Source organism: Orussus abietinus, unplaced genomic scaffold (assembly GCF_000612105.2).
Source record: "Orussus abietinus isolate OABI.00-Male unplaced genomic scaffold, Oabi_2.0 scaffold11, whole genome shotgun sequence".
Taxonomy (NCBI): domain Eukaryota; kingdom Metazoa; phylum Arthropoda; class Insecta; order Hymenoptera; family Orussidae; genus Orussus; species Orussus abietinus.
Genome location: NW_019396016.1, coordinates 2,016,040 through 2,029,023, shown reverse-complemented (window position 1 = coordinate 2,029,023; position 12,984 = coordinate 2,016,040). Strand labels below are relative to the sequence as shown.

General features: G+C 39.9%; 5 protein-coding genes across 7 annotated transcripts; 1 reads left to right on the top strand and 4 right to left on the bottom strand.

The window, feature by feature from the left end:
* Nucleotides 1–540: 540 nt before the first annotated feature.
* LOC105704202 (methionine aminopeptidase 2) lies at nucleotides 541–3,312 on the bottom strand. Of its 3 annotated transcripts, none has more exons than XM_012433243.1 (7): nucleotides 3,199–3,312; nucleotides 2,649–2,868; nucleotides 2,302–2,373; nucleotides 1,865–2,187; nucleotides 1,395–1,799; nucleotides 1,031–1,298; nucleotides 754–959 (listed from the first exon to the last, which is right to left on the bottom strand). In XM_012433243.1, exons 2-7 carry the CDS (start codon nucleotides 2,788–2,790, stop codon nucleotides 754–756), a joined length of 1,416 nt encoding a protein of 471 aa, XP_012288666.1. In that variant the 5' UTR covers nucleotides 2,791–2,868; nucleotides 3,199–3,312. The 3 variants fall into 3 exon arrangements, with proteins under 3 accessions (XP_023290434.1, XP_012288666.1, XP_023290433.1); XM_023434665.1 differs by lacking the exon at nucleotides 3,199–3,312 and adding an exon at nucleotides 3,013–3,140; XM_023434666.1 differs by lacking the exon at nucleotides 3,199–3,312 and having other exon boundaries at nucleotides 541–959; nucleotides 2,649–2,790.
* An 816-nt stretch (nucleotides 3,313–4,128) lies between these two features.
* LOC105704207 (mpv17-like protein 2) lies at nucleotides 4,129–6,025 on the bottom strand. The gene is made up of 4 exons (XM_012433251.2): nucleotides 5,400–6,025; nucleotides 4,580–5,049; nucleotides 4,388–4,513; nucleotides 4,129–4,307 (listed from the first exon to the last, which is right to left on the bottom strand). The coding sequence occupies exons 1-4, from the start codon at nucleotides 5,422–5,424 to the stop codon at nucleotides 4,293–4,295; spliced, it is 636 nt and encodes a 211-aa protein (XP_012288674.1). The 5' UTR covers nucleotides 5,425–6,025; the 3' UTR covers nucleotides 4,129–4,292.
* Nucleotides 6,026–6,678: 653 nt separating this feature from the next.
* Nucleotides 6,679–7,890, bottom strand: LOC105704206 (60S ribosomal protein L37). Its single transcript, XM_012433250.2, has 4 exons — nucleotides 7,756–7,890; nucleotides 7,214–7,349; nucleotides 6,957–7,041; nucleotides 6,679–6,805 (listed from the first exon to the last, which is right to left on the bottom strand). The coding sequence occupies exons 1-4, from the start codon at nucleotides 7,756–7,758 to the stop codon at nucleotides 6,751–6,753; spliced, it is 279 nt and encodes a 92-aa protein (XP_012288673.1). The 5' UTR covers nucleotides 7,759–7,890; the 3' UTR covers nucleotides 6,679–6,750.
* Nucleotides 7,891–8,166: 276 nt separating this feature from the next.
* On the bottom strand, nucleotides 8,167–10,037 carry LOC105704205 (translation initiation factor eIF-2B subunit gamma). The gene is made up of 5 exons (XM_012433248.1): nucleotides 9,919–10,037; nucleotides 9,129–9,828; nucleotides 8,748–9,060; nucleotides 8,433–8,665; nucleotides 8,167–8,347 (listed from the first exon to the last, which is right to left on the bottom strand). The coding sequence occupies exons 2-5, from the start codon at nucleotides 9,803–9,805 to the stop codon at nucleotides 8,191–8,193; spliced, it is 1,380 nt and encodes a 459-aa protein (XP_012288671.1). The 5' UTR covers nucleotides 9,806–9,828; nucleotides 9,919–10,037; the 3' UTR covers nucleotides 8,167–8,190.
* A 194-nt stretch (nucleotides 10,038–10,231) lies between these two features.
* Nucleotides 10,232–11,431, top strand: LOC105704004 (probable rRNA-processing protein EBP2 homolog). The gene is made up of 3 exons (XM_012432831.2): nucleotides 10,232–10,404; nucleotides 10,469–10,552; nucleotides 10,682–11,431. Exons 1-3 carry the CDS (start codon nucleotides 10,357–10,359, stop codon nucleotides 11,129–11,131), a joined length of 582 nt encoding a protein of 193 aa, XP_012288254.1. The 5' UTR covers nucleotides 10,232–10,356; the 3' UTR covers nucleotides 11,132–11,431.
* The last annotated feature ends 1,553 nt before the right edge of the window (nucleotides 11,432–12,984 follow it).

The window sequence follows — 12,984 nt, the reverse complement described above, 5'->3', positions numbered from 1 at the left end:
AAATATTTAACGGTACTTTATTTTGGTATCTAATTATCCTAAGTTGAGCACACGTCGCTCGTAATGGGACCACGTTTCATCACAACTGTACAAAGGTAAACTTCCCATAGACAGCTATCTCCTTTGTGTGGTGAACATTTTATTATCACGAACCTGATTGTATCATACTGCTTTTCGTTTTACCGTAGTTATAACATGTAATATTAGCTAACATTATTATATTTCATAAGTTTAAAGTCCAGATTATATGTGTAAGAATAAACATTATACTAAATCTGCCGGAGTTCTCACGTTCGCGTCTAATTTAATCGAAAACGTAGGACTCGAAGAGGCATGTTATCTGGTTGAGTATATGCAACGGAATACTATGTGATCAGAATTTTAAACGTACTTTATTTAACATCAATCTTACTTTTACCGATGCTTTGTTAGTAAAGGTAGATATATTTGACTTGAAAATGATAATTAATCGGTAGAAAATGACTCGCATATACGTATGAATTAATGGCGTGGCGTTAGGTAAGTAAGGGAAAAATTACGTATTATAGAAAGTACAATGTGTTCGTCAACTTTAATCCCAGAGCGATCTGCACAGGTACGGACAGTAATACGTCAATTTTAAAAGCCCACGTAAGTGGTTAACCTCGAAGGTATGGTAACACCCTTCTCTGCTCTGTAAAACTAAGTTACAGCGATAATGCCCCTGGCAACGAAGCTGAGCATAATTAAGAAACATCTTGTACGTGTACCTACTCAATAATCATCTCCACGAGAAATCACTTCTTTACAGGTAGGACGTAAGACGAGGGTATGCTCAAATTGAGCGGTGTAACATCCTTTGATGTCAACCAGTGGGGGATAAGCTTCCACGGCACGTTTGTCGCAAAGATCTTTCAGTGCCATCTGATACTTGGTACATCCAACACGATCCAACCATCGCTTACAAAATGCCAAAGTACCTAAATCGGTGCAAAATTATATTACCTACTTCCAGAAAATGCAGTATACCGACAACTATAGCGGTACTTACTGAAATGTTTGTTAATTGTATTCAGAAGAGACTTGCTGCTCTGCAATCTCAGGGGAACGAACCCACTGTCAAAACTTTTCATGTAATGAGAACAATCCAAATCATCGTGAACGAAACCTTTTCCAGTTGAACCAAATGTTTCGATTGCATAAAATTCATTTTCTTCCATTCTCGTGGCTTCCCCACCTTTCACGATTGGGACGGTTTTGCCAGCATGAATTCGGTAAGGCGCAATTGAATGGCCATTTAAGTTTCTTATAGATTTTACCTGAAATATGTCCAATTAAATTGATAAGAAAGCTAATGTCGTAAACGAGGTTCACCGCCTGAACACCCACAAACGACGTACACTGTCTCAACGTACCTGATAAGTCTTACCATCCAATTCTACTTCATAAGATTCCATCACTTCTTGAATTGCCGCACCAACGTCACATAACTGTACATCAATTCCTGCAGCCTTGATACCGGTATTTGTGGCGTCGCGAACAGCCTCAATAAGTTTATCATATTTTGGATTGAATGCCAAAGTAAATGCACAATCGATGATGCGACCATTTATATGGGTGCCAAAATCAATTTTAGTAACATCATTGTATTCAAGAACCGTAGGATCTCCAGCATTAGGAGTGTAATGAGCTGCACAGTGATTTCGAGAGCAACCAGTGGGAAAAGCCAGGCCTGCCTTCAGTCCATCCTCACCGATCAGTTTCCTAGCTGTATCTTCTAACTCATTGCAAATATCGATCATGGTCATTCCGGACTGTACCTATAATAAATTTAAGAAATCAAGGGAGTTCAAGAAAACCACCTTTTTATGACAAAATAACTAACCCAATTCATAATATGCTTTCTGGTTCGACGATGCGCTTCTGCTGCATGTCTTGCTTCATTATAGATATCGTTATGCATTCGATCGAGAGCTCTAGCCTCTTCGCTGCTAAATCGGTCCTTTGCCTTTCTGTCATCTATCCCCGCTGCAGGGGGATGTTCCATAATCTGACCCTCAGGGAAATTTCCATCTGGAAACAGCTCCGATACTGGTCCATTCAGATCTTTTTCTTTGTTTCCTGCACCCTTCCCACGTGGTTTACGTTTCTTCTTCTTCTTCTTGGCTTCTTCACTTTCGGGTCCATTTTCTGTAACTTCTGGAGGACCTTTGACAGAAAAGGAGATAAGGAATATTTCATTCTCTTACTGGAAAGGAAAGTAACAAGAAATATTGCAAATTGTTAACGAAGCAATAAATTTACAATTTTGACAATCGTTACCTTCTGCCTTATCCTCATCTTTTGATTTATCTTCTTCTCCCTCTGGAACATCTGCGCTTGCTTCACCAGCACCTGGATGTAATTATAATATAAGATCATCATTGTAAAATTCATTCTAATTGAATTATCATCCCGACAAGATTTATAACCGATTCTGAGTGAATTACTTAAAAACAGTTTCAAACGTAGTATTAGTGAAAAAATGATAGTACGTTAAAATAATCGTAGTTTTTCTCGATAAGAAGTAGCGAAGGTATGAAATTCCAGAATTGAAACGGAAAATACGAAGTACGCACGACGTGTCGAGACGATTCCGAAATTTCAATGAAAGTCCGAATTTAACCTACCGGCTTTCTTCTTCTTCTTCTTCTTTTTCTTTTTCTTGGAAGCCTCTACAGCACCGGTCTCATCTTCTTCCGCAATTTCATCCTTTTCCTCGTCTATTAGTTTTTCCGCGGATTTGCCGACTTCGTCCAGCACGGCAGCCATTTTTGCGATGTGGTCCAAGTGGCCATATGCAATCCACGATGAGGATCAATTTCTTGTTTTTAAAAATCCTTCTTTACTCTATTTGAAGAATGAAAAATCCATCTTGAATATTTTTAATTTAAAGCTTTTAGTAAGGAGAGGATTCTTTATTAATAAAAGATTATCATATCACAGGGTGCTTTCTTGGATGACTGTTTCATACATTACTCCCATTATACTTACCGAGCGACCAGGCCATCCTTCTTTCTCTCATGTTAAATACGTACGAAACAACGATAGATAATCCCGGGTTAATACATGAGAAATACGTGTACTTTTAAATACTTCCTTCCACCCGCACCGCACTCATTGACAGTATTGTTGAAACTTAAGTTAATGTAGTAGGATCCTCGTCGTATATACGTTTACCTTGATTATCCTCAGAATTGAATAAATACATATATATTTGTACAAATAATATGCATTTATATACATGAAATATGTTAAAAATAATATTATTTTGTATCATATGGACGTGACACTTGACGACGATAAGCGGCATCCAAGATGGCGATTGCGCGCTATTTTTGAATCGGAGTCTCAGGAGTTCCCTGTAATAAATTCTGCCAATTCAAAGTCAGTAATCGTGCAATGGTTCACGTGCCGTTTCTGATCTTTATCTACGCGTATAAGTTTCAGCACGCGTGAATTTCTCAGAATGGTCCCACATAAGTGTATAATCGCCGAAGCCGCGAGCAAACTTTGGAAACTAACCGCGTTATCGATGCATCACGAGAAAATGTAGAGGCGACGCTTGCTGACAAGCACACCGATAAAAACATCTCTACTCCTGGAGTCGAGTTGCGCAATGTTTAATTTTAATTTATTGTTTGTGTTTATGTGTACAGGGTAAACAATTATATTTGCCCGATGGCGACCGGCGGGAAATAGAATTTTATAATTCCACTGTCGCCGAACGTCAAACAAACTCGAGAAGCGGAATAAATAAACGCATCGGTACACACGAGGAGTAATTCTTTTGCGTTGCAGCACAACATGCACGTTCCCTTTCTGAAAGAGTCACCGTGGAATTGTTTGCCTAGCTTTAGAACTTTCCACTTTCCAGTAACAATAGAGAGCCCATTCATGAAGTTTAAAGGCGTGATCGTTGATCACGTTCTTAAACAATGGGATGCACCAGGAAAAGGAGAACCTTTCTAGGCTCTTCTAAAAGTGCATGCATTACAGATTTACGAGAACCAATTATTATTTCTGTCGAATGTATCCATTATTACTGCAACTCGATGTATTAATGACTACAGGCATTGGATAATAGGGAAAAAGAGCAATAGTAACACGTTACTACAAAAGTCGTCATTTTATTGCGATTTGATTTACAATTAATTCCTATGTGTATAACAATCTTTAAAATTATTATGCTCGATTATTGCAGGAATTATGCCGTCGTTGCGGTAAGATCCAGTGCCACTTCCGAAGGTGACTTTCGTAGAAATATTGTGCGGTTAAAAAGCAGCGTCCTGGAAGCATCAACGATAAGGAATATATTTTTAGTAAAAAGGCACGTTCTATAAAAACTCCGCAACTCGACGATACTTACATATTTAATATACGACAGAAAGATGTCGTAAATCATGGTCATCAGGTTAATATAAATCACGCGATATTTAACAGGTACTAACAAAAAATTGATGAATTGCGTGGGAGGCCAGAAACAGCAATCCACCTAAAACAAGATATACCGTTCAGCGAGTCGATTAATTTTTTGGGAAGGTAAACGCAGGGTACATACTTTCCACGTATCAAAGAACTTAAGTTTGACCTCTTCGTTGATGTCTTTTATGTCTCTGCTTTCTAGAAGACCGAGGCCGAAGAAAAATATACCCAGACACGTCGGGCTAGCGACGGCTTGATCGACGAAGGTTTTCTTGAAGATGGAACTGGTATTTCTTCCAGGTAAATACCGATCCAAGGCGATATAGAAATAATGGTGAAACGGGCCCTGAATCAGGCCCACCGCCATCATGTTCCTGGTGCGGGTGAAATCGTGCTTGTAAGGCAGATCAGTTTCCTCGACATTTTCTAAAACGATGTTCTCGATTCCAGACGATTCGAACTGGACGATGGTTTGCGATAAACTCTGTTCTGGGAAATATTTATGGTCGTGGCGACGTTTCCAGTGTTCGCTCCGCTGCTGCAAAATGTCTCCAATGGCCATCATCAAACCGCAGCTTATGGTGTTCGTAGCTAGCAGGTATTTCCCTGGGTAAGGTAAAAAAAAAGGTGATAATTAGGATTAATCGTCAATGGGGTATTTTATCGGATTCCTTGAGAAGGAACTCCGTCGATGCACGGCTGGCAAACGGGAAAGCCATTTTCGGGCGCCGAGGCCCGCGTGGTTGAAAATCAACTTTGCGCTCTTTTCGGCATTTAATATTTGCAACCGACATTCGCATTTAACCAGTCACTTTCTGGCATAAAAATACAAGGCTATTTGCGGTACGTCAAAGGAGGTATGCAAGTCACATTATTCTTAGATTTGAGCACTATGCGCACGTGCGCGACTATACATGCCGCGACCAGGACTTGGTGGGAAGGAATTACTAACTTACCGAATAATATACTAAACACCCCCATCGATACAGACTTAATATCCTTAATATCTTTAATATTTCAGGAGGGATCCCGAAATCTCGTGGTCGATCGATCGGCTGCGGTTCTCGTTTCGAGACTTCGGCGACCGAGCCGTGCGGTACCCTTCAGGCTTGGAGCACTTCCTTGTCGAAGCTCGTCTACGAGTGGCCACCTCAAATTTGGCTTCCTCCTCGACTATATCGTGCGCCGCTGCTCTATATCGTACTCGGTAGTATTTTGGCAGCGAATCGTGCAACGCTTTTCAGGCTTGTGTGCACTTTTTGCATGCGCTTCCGTGTTCGGTCGCGATTTTTCGAAGTCGGTTTCCCGTGCGCCTAGGTCTCGTCCCTATTTTACTATATCGTACTCGGTGTGATTCTTGATTCTTTGACGTTTGTACGCACGGAATGTTGGTTGAAATTTGCGTAGCATAACTTGTCCGTGCCACGTGGAGGTCGTCGTAGATACGCTCCGAGGTAGACGACGAAAAGAGCGTGTCTTCTCTGGGCCGGCTTCTAGCTTTCGGAGAGGGTGCCCACCAGGTATTCCATCGTGCATCAAAATCGGAATGTTACTGACATTTCGTAACGGTGGCTGCTCACTAAATAGACGCGCACCTTCCTGTCAAAAGCTCTGGCGCGATTGCGCAGACATTACCTCGAGACTTACTTGGATTATTTTTAACGTTTGCAAACGATTGAGACGCGCCGCATCTTGCCGGCTCCCACTCTCTCTTCCCTCCGATGCTCGAGATTATCATTGCATCGGTGGTAATGGCCCTCGCTGATGTACATGCAAGATCCGCAAAGTGTAATCGTCCCGGACCGCCGCAACCACGCTGATTACTCGGTCGGGCTGGAGGTTTCAAGTAAGTTTCATCGGATCTTAAGATATGTCACTTTTTCACCGTATCAGCGGTAATAGTAATATACAAGTAAAACTCACGAAATTCAATTGATCAAATCCCTGGTAATTTATTATTGCTGCATAAAAACTTACAATCGGGAAAAAAAATATTTGCTTGTAATCAAATGCAATAAGGTAAGCTTAAATTTGTTGCTTGCTCGTGATACATACTAAATATCATATTTTCATTCCACTGTTATTCTTAATATAAAAAATTAATTTATAGAAATAAGACAACGTACATATATTTTTTTTTAAAGCATTTAGACTGAAATAGAAATTGCTCCATTGGAATTTAGGATACGGGTATTTGTCACCATAAAGTGCATTTGAATGAAGTACGATGTTTCATCTTCGCTTCCATGATCTTTATTAGAAGATATAAGAATGTACGTTAACGAGACAGTGTAGAGTTTCGACAGGTTATTTAACAGCAGCAGCTGCCTTCGGCTTCGGTAAACCTTCCCTAAATCCATTCCTAAACGAGACAAAATTATGGACCAGTAAGATAAAGATTTCCATCGTGACAACATTGATCTTTCAATAAATAAAAACACTGATTTTTAACGTTACTAAGTAGTCTTGTTTCATGATTGCTTGGTATCAATACGGATATCGCAAGGACTTACTTGAATTTACGGCGAACAATTTTTAAGTGGCGCATTCTGCCGGTGCCAGTGGTCTTCCTCCTCTTGGCTTTGATCGACCAATTATCTGATGGTTTAGAGAAAGAATAATAAATATAGATTACATTTCTTACATTATTTACTATACTTCATTAAATGTATAAAAATAGAACTATATGTGATCAAATTATAATAATATTCTAATTTAAGTAGGAAATATCATAAATAAATTTGTGTCAGTAATTCTGCACAATACTCACACGAACGCATCTTCTTTTTTGGATACCCACATTGAGCACACTGTGACTTTTGGATATGGTATGAACTTCGCCCACACCTTCTACAAAGTGTGTGGGTCTTATTGCGCCGCTTACCAAAACTTGAAGTACCCTTCGTCTATAAACACAAATAGAATAACTAAACATTTTGTTCAAACAAAAACCTGAAATTCTCATTCATTGCCAAATTTCTTAGTGCTATACAAAATTACGGTATTTTAAAAAACTACTCGATTAAGCAAGATTTTTCTAACAAAAATTAGGTATTATAATTTAATTGCTAAAGTATAAATGTTTTCAAAATAGTTGCAAGTTTAGGAAGAAATGTGATTTCAGGTAAACATCGGTATCTTAACCTATGACAGCAGGGAAACAGAAAGTTGATTAAGAAATAACTAACTATAAATACAGTACTGTAATAATTGTCCAAGATCTTAAAGTATTTCTTTTAATTTAATAGTGTCCGAGCATTAAAGGATTGCAGCATAAACAATAGATTTAGTTTTGAGTTTAATCACGCTCACCATCTTGAACGAAGGATCAGTTGAAGAAGAGGTTAATAGCAGTGTTGGCAACGTATGAAGTAGAGAACTCGCTAGGTGGCTTGTTAAATTCGGATTTACTGAACTTGGAGTGATAAATCCCGGATTTCGAGTACGATGGAGACGTATGCCAAATTGGCAACACTGATGCCTCCAAATGCCTACAATCTCATTCCGTCGGCTGTACTCGCTGTACTCCTTGGTTGTTTGTGAGTTTATGCGAACGGGTACTCCTATTGCATTATCTCAAAATCTTTAAGAGATGACACCGATCCGCGAACTAGCTGCGAAGTAATGTCACGTGATTTTGTTTTTATCACATTCAATTGTCGGGTCATAGAATCCTGCTTCTGTCGGATCAATTGTAATAGTACAGAAGGAAGAAATTGTGAATTACTGATATTGCCAATAGTTTTATTAAATTTCCATAAGTTTATCTAAATCTGTTAAAACATCACGATTATGTTGACTACCGGCTGGAATAACATGATGAGCTCCAATTAAACAGTCTTTCAATTCAGATCCCTCTTCGATGACAGTACCATTGCATACTATGCAATTGTGAATTACACATCTGAAATTATACAGAAAATGATTAAAATGTTCTGTTCCTACTTTATAACACTTGGAAATTTGTGGTCTTAAATGGCTTCACAAACCTTTGTTTTATCGTTACATTCCCCATTAGAATACTTTGAGAAACTCTTGTTTTCGATTCAATTGTTGTGTTAGGTCCGATATGGCTCAATTTGAGAGAAGTTTTTTCATCAACAAAGGCATTCTCATCGATACGACAGTTCTGCACTTGAGTGCTTTTAACGTTAGCACTAGAAGAGATAGTAGGTAACGGAAATATTCCTGTTATAGTACCAGATCCATCCCAATCGGAAATCTAGATTCATCGGGGAATTAAAGTTTATTTAAAAAAAAGAATCTGATTTGGAATTGTTGATCGAAACATGTAATAAACTTACCATAGCATTAGCCAAAGTATACATCTGCACCGTATTAGCCCTTAGTCCAAATTTATCGGTTACAGTATGTACATAGCATCTTATGACATCTCCGTTGTATGCTTCTTCGAAATCTGTGTAATGATCATTGTAAGCTGACATTTTCTGAATCAATGCATCGAGTGGCTTCTCAACGGCAAATCGAAAAATATCATCTTTTGTATCTAGCTGCACTAGAGAAGTGTTTTTGTCATCAATCGTTTGTTTAGGAGGATGAGACAACTGTTTACTGACAATGTACGGAAGCAGTTCACCTTTCAATGTACTAAAGTTTCTGCAAAAATAAAAGGATATTACAAACATGCTCAAAATATTGTAACTACTGTTATAACATATGCTTACTTGTTGAATACTAGGAAATCGAGTACCCATTTGTTAAGAATATATAAGTGAGCATCCAAGAGCTTTGAATGAATAGTGAAGCTAGTATGTTTTTTCAATAGCTTCCTAGATAATGTAACGGTATCCTCAAAATCTGAAGCAGATGCTAAGAAAATCAAACGATTTGTTTTATTGTCAACACCAATTAAATCTATCTCCGGCTTCTGTTTGCTTTTGGGACCTGGTACGACAAAGCTTTCCGGGACTTTTGGCACTGGCAGCATTAAGGCTGTTATACTGGCATTATGTTTTCTATACAAATTTAAAAGTTCTGACATATCAACATCCATAATTAAATCACACGAGATGACTACGCAATCTAAATGAATCTTCTCGTGTATGAATCTGATCGAGTCTGCAGTGCCCATGTCTTCTCCTCCAGGAATTCCTATTATATCTAATTTAATATCCAGTCCTAGTTTGTCTAAACACGGTGCGACTTCATTTTTCATAGACTCCGAGACTATGACAATCACATCCGTAAATCCAGACTTTTCGAGCACGCTCAATGGATACCAAATCATGGGCATATTCCCAACAGGCAGTAAACATTTTGGGCGCCCAGCGGTAAGCTCAGTCATTCGTGAGCCTTTTCCGCCTGCAAGTACAATAGCTTGAAATTCTTTGCACTGTCCCATGTTGAAAATTTACATTCAAAGACCTGAAATTGCAATCGATCAAGCATACCCTATGAAGTGATACTATTGTTTGAATGATAAAATATTCTGTCCGAAATTTTACAATTATTTACCTCTTTCCTGGTAATTCTGAAAATGCAGAAGAAAATATATCTTTTGCCCCTTCAGGTAACTCGGTTTCACACGACATTTTACTACGTGGACTATACGCGACCACGAACCGGTACGTCAGATAGAGTTGAGATGGGAAATTGTTCATGGTCGCACGATTGCGGTTCTGCGTTGCCCTCGGTGGAGAATGCGCAGAGATGAGGTCACCTGAGTCAAATCACCACTGTGGGGTATCAGGTTGCCGCATTCTCCACCGAGGGCAGCATAGACCGCAACCACGTGACCCAGCCCATGAGCAATCTCCTAACTGCTCCCAACTCATCTTTGGTTTATACAGTTCATAGAGTGTGTTCAGTGTGTTTCGTTTTGCTTTAAGTTGATCAGGAAGTGAGATTTAATCAAGTTTCTCCATATGAAGGAAACTGAAAACCATATTAACAATGTCCAATAGCGAATCTGATTCTGAATATGACTCTTCCGATCAGGAGGTAAGTCACCTATTAAAACGATTTTAGGTTATATCTGCGTAACTTAACCTCTCCACGTTTTTAGTTACAAGAAGCTTTCTCGAAAGGATTGTTGAAATCTGGATTGAATGTTGCTACGGAAATAAAAAAGAGCCATAAGAATAATGTCGTAAGTCAATTAATATTTATATTGTTAATAGGATGCATTGAAAATGCTGATTTTAATACTCACGTTCCATTAACATTACTATCTCTAAGATCTGATCATCATTTAAAATTTGCCAATTTACATTTGTAGAATGGTATGAAAAGAAAATTAAATGAAATTAAGTTAAACTTGCCTTGGATAGAAAGGCTGGATATGGTGAATGCTCTTGCTCCCTTAGCACCGGAATTAGCGCTACAAATGCAGGAAGAAGAAATAAAACGTGCCAAACAGTTACAAGGAAACAAAAAGTTGCCTCAATACTCAACCACCGAAGACCCTGTCCTAAACGATTTCAGGCGCGAGACGATGTTTCACCGGCAAGCTCAAGGAGCAGTTTTGGATGGAATTATAAGATTAAAGAAACTGGAAATACCCACCACAAGACCCGACGATTATTTTGCAGAAATGGCTAAGACCGACGAACACATGCACAAGGTTAGAGAGAAATTAATGAAGAAACAGATCGAGACTCAGAGATCCGAAAGGGTAAGGCAATTAAGGCAACAAAAAAAGATGCGAAAGAAAAAACAGAAAGCCTAGAAACTAGTGAGCATTTTTTCGAATTCTGTTCTCCAGTTACGTATCATGGTTTTGAAATAGAATTAAAATGGTTTCACGAATCTTAACATTTAAAAAATGTCATAAGTTACTTAAACACAGCGGTGGTATTTTTTTATTCAAACGCTACCTACAATTTTCTTTGTAAAAAAATATAGTTATAAGTCTAGTAAATATAAACATTAACTGTAATAGTAGTTAATTTGCGAACACGATAGAACTTAACGGATGTGACAACAAGTTTGGATTTTGTTATCAATCGAACAAAGGTGAAAATTCTTATTCGGACATGTACATCTATTTCACCCAACCGGACGAATCTGATAGGGCAGAACGCGAGATAATATGCATGACCGAGGCCAGCGTATATTTGTCATGTGATCGATGGAAATACTTTCAAGCGGGGACGAATGACCACGACATTTTTGCAATAGCCTCAGGTTATTGTATTTAAATTCTGGACCACTTGCGCCCGTCCCCATGCGGACCGATATCGCTGTGGGAAAATAGATTCACGATAACAGCTGTTTCGCCAGGGTATTCTATTTTTATCGTGTCCTTTACCATCCCCGTAATTATACTCTCGATGAGGGTTACACCGTTGTTTCGTTTCTCTCTCTCCCGTGTTTGAAAAGCGTCAGTAGCCGTTACTTCCATTAATTTGAGGCATTTTTGTGCACGAGGCAAGCTCGTTCTCGTGAGTTTATAAAAAAATAATGCAGTGGACGAACAAATTATGCCCGTTGATTCGTTTCGACGAAGTCGCTCAGAGATCAAGAATATGCAAAAAAAAAAAAACAAGTTTCGGGAACCGATTAAAAAAAAAAAGCTATTAAATTAATTCCAGGCCTCCAGAGGATTTTAACAGGGTGGCGTATTTCGAATTGAAATCGAGCCGACTCGCGACACGAAACGTATAGCTGCCGATAATAATTTCATATCGGTCCACATCAATCTCAATTAGCCGAATCCATTTTATTTCGGCCGGGGTTGAGCGGATACCGAGGATCATCGATTAAACTTGCATGCCGCGCCGTGCACCCAAATTATCCTCGGTCGCTTTTTGTCACGATATTTCCCGCTGCGGATAGTCGTCCCGTTTCTCTTATCGATAGGAAAAAATACCGTGCTACCGGGAAGCGACGATTTGCTCGGACGAGGAAAAACGCGGGTCCGACGCAGCCTTCGCCGATATATGGATTTGGCTCGCGACTTCGAGGGAGATTTCGAGGTCCGATAGCGTTCGCGTAGCGTCGTTAGCCGGAAACGAGCGGAAGCGGGCAAGGTGGCGGTGGCTCGTTTCCTTTATCCTCTATCACCACGTCACCCCGAAAACGGGGTTACTCCGTTTACCCCGTTTACCCCTCGACGAGGGCCGTGGGTTAACGAGAACTTACTCTGCCGTGCCGGTAAATTGACACGCGGTCGCGAATTGCCCTTCCAGGAATGATCTTTCCGGGAAGGGTAAAACCAACGACGTCCTAGATGGCTCGCGGGAGAACATCCGGGGCGAGTCGACGCGGACGAGCTCGTTTCTATTTTCCTGGTCCCCTTTGGCGATGCACCGCGATTACGTCGTCGCGAAAATTCATCGACCGAAGGCAAGGTAAAAAATCTCGATTCGTTCCCGGGTCTACATATATCTAACATATGTGCCCTGGGCACTGGTCCGGGAAGAATAAGAAAATGACCCTTTCGAGGCGCGTTGATACTCGGACACTCGTAGGGCATCGTCGGGTCCCTTTTCCTTGCCACGGATATCACGGCGGAGCGCGGCGGAACATCGTGGACTCGGGGGAGGAGTCACCCCGAGGGACGAAATAGCCACGCGGCGA

What these genes read in the sequence shown, in the direction of transcription:
- LOC105704202 (XM_012433243.1), bottom strand. Translation starts at nt 2,790, where the DNA reads ATGGCTGCCGTGCTGGACGAAGTCGGCAAATCCGCGGAAAAACTAATA. An exon ending in GAAGAAGAAGAAGAAAGCCG is followed by an intron (nt 2,374 to 2,648) that starts GTAGGTTAAATT and finishes AATTACATCCAG; the next exon opens with GTGCTGGTGAAGCAAGCGCA. An exon ending in GAAAGCATATTATGAATTGG is followed by an intron (nt 1,800 to 1,864) that starts GTTAGTTATTTT and finishes AATTTATTATAG; the next exon opens with GTACAGTCCGGAATGACCAT.
- LOC105704207 (XM_012433251.2), bottom strand. Translation starts at nt 5,424, where the DNA reads ATGGGGGTGTTTAGTATATTATTCG. An exon ending in GGTGTTTAGTATATTATTCG is followed by an intron (nt 5,050 to 5,399) that starts GTAAGTTAGTAA and finishes TACCTTACCCAG; the next exon opens with GGAAATACCTGCTAGCTACG. An exon ending in AGTTCTTTGATACGTGGAAA is followed by an intron (nt 4,514 to 4,579) that starts GTATGTACCCTG and finishes ATCTTGTTTTAG; the next exon opens with GTGGATTGCTGTTTCTGGCC.
- LOC105704206 (XM_012433250.2), bottom strand. An exon ending in AAAAAAGAAGATGCGTTCGT is followed by an intron (nt 7,042 to 7,213) that starts GTGAGTATTGTG and finishes CTAAACCATCAG; the next exon opens with ATAATTGGTCGATCAAAGCC. An exon ending in ATTGTTCGCCGTAAATTCAA is followed by an intron (nt 6,806 to 6,956) that starts GTAAGTCCTTGC and finishes TGTCTCGTTTAG; the next exon opens with GAATGGATTTAGGGAAGGTT.
- LOC105704205 (XM_012433248.1), bottom strand. Translation starts at nt 9,805, where the DNA reads ATGGGACAGTGCAAAGAATTTCAAGCTATTGTACTTGCAGGCGGAAAA. An exon ending in ATACTTTGGCTAATGCTATG is followed by an intron (nt 8,666 to 8,747) that starts GTAAGTTTATTA and finishes CGATGAATCTAG; the next exon opens with ATTTCCGATTGGGATGGATC. An exon ending in AATGTAACGATAAAACAAAG is followed by an intron (nt 8,348 to 8,432) that starts GTTTGTGAAGCC and finishes GTATAATTTCAG; the next exon opens with ATGTGTAATTCACAATTGCA.
- LOC105704004 (XM_012432831.2), top strand. Translation starts at nt 10,357, where the DNA reads ATGTCCAATAGCGAATCTGATTCTGAATATGACTCTTCCGATCAGGAG. An exon ending in ATGACTCTTCCGATCAGGAG is followed by an intron (nt 10,405 to 10,468) that starts GTAAGTCACCTA and finishes CCACGTTTTTAG; the next exon opens with TTACAAGAAGCTTTCTCGAA. An exon ending in AGAGCCATAAGAATAATGTC is followed by an intron (nt 10,553 to 10,681) that starts GTAAGTCAATTA and finishes TTACATTTGTAG; the next exon opens with AATGGTATGAAAAGAAAATT.